The sequence below is a fragment of the Colobus angolensis genome, unplaced genomic scaffold, assembly GCF_000951035.1.
Source record: "Colobus angolensis palliatus isolate OR3802 unplaced genomic scaffold, Cang.pa_1.0 Scaffold299, whole genome shotgun sequence".
NCBI lineage: Eukaryota > Metazoa > Chordata > Mammalia > Primates > Cercopithecidae > Colobus > Colobus angolensis.
The window spans coordinates 2,482,420-2,490,947 of NW_012116254.1; the positions used below are offsets into that span (position 1 = coordinate 2,482,420).

The 8,528-nt window shown below is 53.9% G+C and overlaps 1 protein-coding gene across 1 annotated transcript in view; it reads left to right on the top strand.

Annotated features, from left to right (window-relative positions):
- Positions 1-6,154, top strand: part of SIGLEC15 (sialic acid binding Ig-like lectin 15) — an 18,338-nt gene extending 12,184 nt beyond the window's left edge. The window contains exons 3-5 of the mRNA XM_011949367.1: positions 846-1,226; positions 2,337-2,367; positions 4,182-6,154. Of these exons, the coding sequence (XP_011804757.1) occupies positions 846-1,226; positions 2,337-2,367; positions 4,182-4,263 (494 nt within the window). The 3' untranslated portion in view covers positions 4,264-6,154. The remainder of the gene's footprint in view (positions 1-845; positions 1,227-2,336; positions 2,368-4,181) is intronic.
- Positions 6,155-8,528: the final 2,374 nt, after the last annotated feature.

The window sequence follows — 8,528 nt, forward strand, 5'->3', positions numbered from 1 at the left end:
CCGCCCGCCTGCCCAGCCTTGAGGGCTACCTGGGTGCCAGGCGCTGTGCTGCGCCAGGAAGGGCAACGAGACCCAGCCCTCTCCTCTACCCCAGGGATCTCACACCTGGGGGTAGTTTAGGACCACCTGGGAACTTGACACAGATGCAGAATACAGGTCCCAAGAAGGGCTGAGGTGGGCCCGGGAATAGGCATTGCAGTGACTGTCGTAGACTGACTGTCCCCAGTGGCTCTCAGACGAAGAGGCGAGAAAGACAAGTGAATGGCAATCCTAAATATGCCAATGTGATGTGTGCTACCAGCCCTGAAAGACACTTGCAGCCCCTCTACCCAGGGGTGCACAAAGAGCCCATCCAGTAGTGCCTAGCACTTTGCCAGACCCTGAGATACAAAGATTCCTGAACCAGGGTCCCGTCTCTGGAGCAGTGGCTCTCCACTCTAGCCCCTACCCTGCTTTGCGACGATAATGGCCACTTAGCATTTGCTAGGGGGCCAGGACCTAGTGCAAGCACCCCCCACAAGCATGAATTTGCCAAATCTTTTCAGCAACCCCTTAAGGCAACTGCTATCATGATCCTCACTTTACACATGGAGAAACAGAAGCAGAGATGATAGAATAGTTCGCCCAAGGCCACACCTGTATCGGGACTGGGGCAGCCTGGCACCCAAGTGCCCATTCCTCCCTTCTGACCCGCCCCCACTCCTCTGGCTCTGGTATCCAAAGGGCTAAGGGGAGGAGTGCCCTTGCCTTTGCCCGCCGCTCGGGCACTGCAACCCGCTTTCTCACCCTACCCCAACCCCGCTTTGATCGCGGCTGGTGACAGTCACCCGCCTTCTCCCCTGCAGCCGCGCCGCGGATCATCAACATCTCGGTGCTGCCCGGCCCGGCGCACGCCTTCCGTGCGCTCTGCACTGCCGAAGGGGAGCCGCCGCCCGCCCTCGCCTGGTCCGGCCCGGCCCTGGGCAATGGCTCAGCCGCCGTGCCGAGCCCGGGTCAGGGTCACGGCCACCTGGTGACCGCCGAACTGCCGGCACTGAACCACGACGGCCGCTACACGTGTACGGCAGCCAACAGCCTGGGCCGCTCCGAGGCCAGCGTCTACCTGTTCCGCTTCCATGGCGCCAGCGGGGCCTCGACGACGGTCGCCCTCCTGCTCGGCGCGCTCGGCCTCAAGGCGCTGCTGCTGCTCGGGGTCCTGGCCGCTGGCGTCGCCCGCCGCCGCCCAGGTGGGTGCGCCCCAGACCCAGGTGGCCGCGAGGGGCCGGGCCAGGGCTCTCCTCTTAGATAAGACCACCTGGCTGACCACCTGGCACTATCAGAACGTCGGTTTTTTGCCCTATGCATCCTGGCGCTTTCCTCTCTGCATGAAGCCCAGCAGGTGTAACCAGCGTGAAAAAATCCCATTTTGCAATAAGGAAGCTGAGACTCAGAGAAGTTAAGTAAGCTGCCTTTTGATACTGGCACAGAGACAGAGAGACCCAGACACCGATAACTCTAGAGCCACCCCTTTACCACCATCGGGCAAACGATTCCTCTGGAGGGGCTCTGACTACAGACCTTCCTAAATAGCACCGTTTCTGAAGACCTACTATGTGCTGTGTGGGTGCTAGGAATACATTGATGTACAAGGCATGGTCTCCTGCCCTGCAGTGGGTGCTGAGCGGTAGGCAGATCATTGCAATGTGCTATGAGAAGGGCTCTCCTCCACCCCGGTGTGCAGAAGCCAGAGGACAGTATGTCTCCCTCTGGTGGGGCATCTGGAGAAGGTGTCACACAAGCAGTATTGGGAGAGCTAGATAAAAATATGTAAGTAGGCATGAGCTAGGAAAACAAGGAAACGCTCTTCCTAGCAGAGATCATGGTGGCTTGACTAGCAGGGTGTCCTGAGAGTGCCACCACTGCTGTCGCTGATCTGCATCAGAAATCTGCCCTGTGCCCCAGAGTGGGAGGGAGCTTCTCGGAGCCCCTCACAACTCCCAGGTCCTTAGCACTAGCCTCACACTCTAGTGAGGAGATCAGACTTTGTCATAGTGGCCCTGGCTGCTGCTGTGGCCACAATGGCTTTCTTGCCCCTTTCTTGGAACTCATCAAGTGTTTTGTGCTCAGGGTGCTCAGAAGAACAGACTTTTTACTAGATTTCTCCTCAGTCCATCCCTCTCCTCACTAACTCCCCAGAAGGGTTCCATGGTGCAGCTTCACACCATGCTAGTCTGCTGTTTGCTTCACAAACAGTGGTTTCCCCCAGACCCCTTCCACATGGCGTGGGTGGGGGTGGGCGCACAGGTTGCAGACTGCGGTGGAGATTCATGCCTGCTCTCTTGCTGTCCCTCCCACAGAGCATCTGAACACCCCAGACACCCCACCACGGTAAGTGAGCTCCCCGCCTCCACCCCACCCCACCCCACCCACCTAGTCCCCATCAGCCAGGGGGTCCAGGCAGGAGGAGGAAGAAACGGCAAAGGGCTGGGGCTGGGCCCTCCTTGCAGCCCACCAAGGCACCCCTCTTGCAGCCTTCCAAGGTCTTCCCTGGACAGACCAGGCCTCGCTGACCTGCTCCTCTCCCACAACTCCAGGCTGTTTCTTCCTGTAGTTTCCCCTCCACATTCTTGAACAGGCAGATTCACACAAAAGCCACACTGGGGACACTCATCCCCGTTCCCTCCCGGCACTCTGCAAACAAAATTTCTAGAGTTTCTGAGAGCCTAGGTGAGGGGCCCAGGGACCCCTAGGAAATCACTGACTCTTGGGTCATTACTCTCCTCGTCTGTGGCATCCACCATGTGAAAGCTGGTGTTGAAGGAGAAAGAACTCAATTCATAGACCCTGGACAGGCTGTGCCTGATCCTGGCGGAGGGTAGGAGTGGGAGAAGGAGCCCAGGCACTCCCATAACTCCACCCACCTGTGCCCTGAAGGCTGGAGGTGCCACACTGCTGGTGGCCCCACTCATCAGCTGCCTGCCAATCTCTCCACAGCCCCACAACTGTCCTGTGTCCCTGTTTGCTGATTTACTGTCGCACCAATGCCCCTGAATCTGAAAGCCAACTGTTGTTCAGTTATTTAACTGAGTAACTACTGTGTACCAGGCACTAGTACTAAAGACACAGCAATATCCCTGACCTCACAGAACTCACATCCTGTTGTGGAGAATTTTAATAAATACAGAAACAGGCCACCTGACATTGTAAAGTAAGAGCTGTGAAGGAAATGGACACACGATGCAGCAGATCCCCTGGGGAGGGGGCCCGCTGCTGGGCTGAGGCTGCTTTAGATCAAGTTCTCTGGGAGGACACGACGTTGAGGGGACCTGAGGATGGAGGCTGAGGCCTGGACAGGTGAGGGGGTGGAGTTCCAGAGAGCAAGCCCCACTGGAGTGTGGATGTAAGACAGGGGCAGTGGGGGCAGCCCGGGAGAGGAAAAGGCAAGTAGAAAGGCTCAGGCAAGGCCCAGAAAGGAGGCAGGCATTTCCGCAGGGTGGGCAGGAGGAAGGCAGGAAAGGTGTGTGGGTTATTGTGGGTGCAATGGGAAGTCACTGAATGGTTTTAAGCAGATGAGTGGCCCCATCAGAACAAGCTGGCCCAGGAGACTTGGGTGCAGGTCGTTGGCAAGGCTGAGGCTGGCTTGACTGCTTGGACAAAGGTGCAGGGGTGGCAGTGGGGAGGTGGGTAGATGGGAGGCAGGGGCTTGCCCAAGGGCCCAATGGGCAGCACACAATGTGGGAGGGAGCCAGGTGGCCCGGGTTGGGAGCCTGAGCCCTGGGTCCCACTTCCTGAGATAAAGAGAAGAGAAGAGACTGGGGCGGGTGTGAGGGTCATGCGTAGCACAGTGGACATTGAGATTTGAGATTCCCACTGAGATGTCCTAGGGGAAATCAGGAAAGCAGTTGGTGACCAGGAAGCCAGGCCCGGAGATTCTGATTTGTGGGTCAGGGACATGCAGCCAGTCTTGAGGCCTCAGACAGAGATAGCCACTCTATGGTCTGGGCTGCCCTGGCCTTTGGGAGCCCCTCCCTATTCCTGACTCTGTCCAGCCTCCGACGCCATTCATCTCAAAGCCCTGCCAGTTCCAGCCACACTGCTTCCCAGAATGTCTCCTCTCCTTCGCCCACTGCTGGCATATAGTTTGGGCAGTTGGGGACCTCTTACCTGTCTTGGGTGGCCATTCAACTTTCTCCTGTCCACAGGTCCCAGGCCCAGGAGTCCAATTATGAAAATTTGAGCCAGATGAATCCCCGGAGCCCACCAGCCACCATGTGCTCACCGTGAAGAGTCCCTCAGCCACCAATACCCATTTCTGCACTGTAAATAATGAAGCCGTGCAAGGCTTGGCTGGTATGGCCCGTCCCGATTCCCAGGCACCTTGGCAGGCCCCAGCCGGCTGACTCCTCCCCCACTCGGGGTCAAGACCCTGCTCAAGGAGGCTCATCTGGCCTCCTATGTGGACAACCATTTCGGAGCTCCCTGATATTTATGCCAGCATTTTGTAAGTGTGCATGTGTGTGTGTGTGTGTGGGTACACGCATTAGCTTGAGCAGGAAACTTCCAGAAATGCTCCCTTGCCCTTTCTTACCTAGAACACCTGCTATAGTAAAGCAGACAGGAAACTGTTTACAGGGCCTGGAGGCCCAGTCTTGTCCTCCTCTGTCACCGACTTGCTGTGTGGACCTAGGACACTTTCTTCACTTCTCTGGGTCTCAGTTCATTTACTGTTGAACACGGACAATCATATTCTTCCCTGCTGGCTGGGAGGACTACCAAGATCTGAGGAAATAATGGATGTGAAGGGGCTTTGGAAAATACAAAGCCATCTACTCATGAGGGGCATGACAGGACCCTCTTTGCAGAGTGACCTTTGGACGTGCAGAGAGTTCTTGGAGAAGTGTGGTCCCTGCAGCAGTGTCACGGAGAACACAGTTCCATAGAGCAAGGCTGGGGCAGGGGCTGTGCAAACCTGTGGTCAGAGGAACATTAAATCCTGGAAACTTGGTGGCAGGGAGAGGCCTGGGGCCTTTGCCCCATGCCCCCTGGGATCTCCACTGTGATTGTCCCACACCCTCTGCCTAACTCTTGCCCCATCAGCTGCCCTACATTGCCTTGAGCTGGGACCCCTAGGAAATGGAAACCAGGCTCCCCTCTCTCAAGGCATTTGGGAACCACTGTCTCAGGGGCTGAAGCCGGGACACCTGAGGGGAGGTCTGGCTGGAGGGTCCCTGTGGGTAAAGCAGCTACAGCTCTGACCTCTCTCTGACCTGCAACCTCTCAGGGCGTGCAAAGTCCAAATGCACTGGCAACTTCAACCCCTTTGCCCTAACATGGGCAGGCTGACCTGGAGGGGTGCTTCCCTATTTACACCTCAGGGTGAATTTGTTGACCACCTTAGCTCCTGTGGTCCTTGGGGCTTAGGGAGAGGTGGGAGGCATGCCTGGGTCCCAAGTGAGCTGGCAAGAGGAAAGGGCCACAGGCTAGGGCATTAATGAGGCCATGAATGAGACATCTCACCCGTTACAATGACTTTTATCCAAAAGACTGGCAATGACAAATGCTGGTGAGATTGCGGAGAAAGAGGAATTCCCATATACCATTGCTGGGAATGTAAATTAGTACAGCCACTATGGAGAACAGTACAGAGTTTCCTCAAAAAACTAAAAATAGGCCAGGCGGGGTGGCTCATGCCTATAATCCCAGCATTCTGGGAGGCCGAGGTGGGTGGATCATTTAAGGTCAGGAGTTCGAGACCAGCCTAGCCAACATGGTAAAACTCCGTCTCTCCTAAAAATACGAAAATTAGCCGGGCGTGCTGGTGCATGCCTATAGTCCCAGCTACTTGGGAGGCTGAGGCAGGAGAATTGTTTGAACCCAGGAGGCAGAGGTTGCAGTGAGCTGAGATCATGCCACTGTCCTCCAGCCTGGGCAACAGAGAGACTCTCTTCCAAAAAAAAAAAAAAAAAAAAAGAACTACCATGATCTGGCAACAGTAATCCCACTGCTGGGTATCTGTCAGCAAGGAAATCAGTATATTGAAAAGATACCAGCATTCCCACGTGTACTGCAACACTATTTGCAATAGCCAAGATATGGAATCACCTTAAGTGTCCATCAACGAATGAATGAATGAAGAAAATGAACACACAATGAAATATTATTCAGCCATAAAAAAGAATGAAATCCTGTCGCTTGCAACAACATGGATGGAACTGGCAGCCATTAGGTTAAGGGAAATAAGTCAAGAACAGAAAGATAAATATCACATGTTCGCACTCATATGTGGAAACTAAAAAAGGTTGAAATTGAACTTGTGGAGTTAATAGACTAATTACCAGGGGCTGAGAAGGATAGCAGGGAGCGGGGGATAATGTGGGGATACGTAATGAGAACATAATACAGTTAGAGAGAATGAATAAGATCTAGTATTTGCTAGCACAAGAGGGCGACTATAGTTAACAACTTATTGTATATTTTAAAATAACTAAGAGTGGAACTGGAATGTTCTTAACAATAAGTACTTGAGGTGATGGATATGCCAATCCCCGATTTGATCATCGCACATTGTATGCCTGTACCAAAACATCACATGTACCCTATAAATATATAAATACATATATGCATACTAATTAAAAATGCGTTTTTTAAAAAAGAGGCAGTGATGCTTTTTCCAGGGAGACGGTCTGACGGTCAAGGGATCTTCACAAGATCTTCACAAGTTATTATGCAGGCCAGTGGGTTGCAAAGCTCCACTCCTCACCAGAGCCTTCACCAGGGCAAGAGGTGGCTCCTGATTAACCTTGGGATTCATCCAGGAGCCTGTCTGAGCTGTTAAGAGGACACAGGAGCGGGCTTACATACCTCCTTGTATGGGGATGCTTTGAGGCACCTCTGTGGAGAGTCCTGCATAACCAGGGAAGTTAAGGACACAGGAGTGGTATGTATTGGAACATCTGCCTGGTCTTTGAGGCCAGTTTCACAGCCAAGAAAAATTGCAATAGGAATTATTTCTCAAGTAACTGCTTTGTGCTCTATTACCTCAATACTATCACCACACTGGAGATTGACTCATTAACATGAATTCAATATCATTTTATAGTTCATATTCAGATTTCCGCGACTGTCCTCAAAATGTCCTTTTGAGTTTGTTGTTTCTAAGCAGGAAGCAGTTGACTCCAGGTGATTCTTAAGCTAACGGTTGAGACTGCAGCTCTGGGTGCGCCTGGTGTTGGCATGATGGTGATGTATAAGGGTGCCAGGTAATCAGCTGGTGCTAGCTGATACATACCCTCCTGCGGTACTTGCATTTTGAAGAGGGCTTCTTGGGACCGGAAGAAGTGCCATTCCTCAGAGGGACACTTCCTCTGTTGGCGTGGTTTCAGATGCAGTGATGGGCTGTGGGAAGCACGTTGAGGAGGGCCGGCTGGCTGGCACCCCCTTTAACAAATGCACACAGTGCACAGGCAGCTCCCAGATTGGCCTCCTGATAATGCCACTGGTCCTAGGGTCAGAGAGGAGGGTGGTGAGGGGACAGCACTCGGCCCTCCCCAGACCCTCTGAGCTGCCCTTGGAGCCTGGCACTGTCCCTGTAAGAGGTCTGGGTGGAGCAGAGCTGCCTATCTTCCCCCACCTGCCCTCTCAGAGTACTCAGGCTCTGTCACTGGCAACAAAGACCAGAGACAGGCTGAGTCAGCTTGGTGTCCTGCGGCACAGAGTCAAGGAGAGAAATGACCCGGAAGACTCGGTGTTTTCAAGACTGGACTTCCTGTGGTAATGCAGGGCACAGCGTTCCATGAACATACTCTTCCCAGGGGCTTCTGACGGGCAAGCTGCAGCCTGCAGGCTTCCCTCTGTGGTCAATGCCCACCAGACTTTGAAGACAGCAGTGAGAGGAAGTGATCGGCAACTACCTGGGTGATCTCCTGGGTCCACCAAGAGCCCAACACACTTTGCCTGCTGCCAACTGACGTTTAAAACTAGATGTAGCTACATGAGAAGACACCGCCCAGGGGATAATCTATGGTGAAAGTAGGCCCTGCTTTGAGATGGAAATGACTTGGCTGGAGGCACCATGGGCTGAGCTTTCACTTGTACCTCACTGGTCAGACAGGACAAGGGAGCCAGGGTCAGGGCCAGTCACAGAAGCCACCAGTCACAGAAGCCTTATGCTGGAAGGCTCCTTAGCCAAGAGTCAAGTGTCTCGGGTTTTGTCCCCAGTTCCAGTGCTGGCCACTTAAGTCCAGTTCCACTCCTTCTTCAATAACAGCCCCTCACATTTCTGGGCCCCCTGTGATCCCCAAAGCCCTATTAAGATCCCAGTGGGGGCCAGGCATGGTGGCTCATGCCTGTGTCACTTTGGGAGGCCAAGGTGGGTGGATCACCTGAGGTCAGGAGTTCAAGACCAGCCCACAAGATGAAACCCCGTCTCTACTAAAAATACAAAAACTAGCCAGGCATGGTGGCAGGTGCCTGTAATCCCAGCTACTCAGGGGGCTGAGGCACAAAAATTGCTTGAACCCAGGAGGCGGAGGCTGCAGTGAGTCGAGATC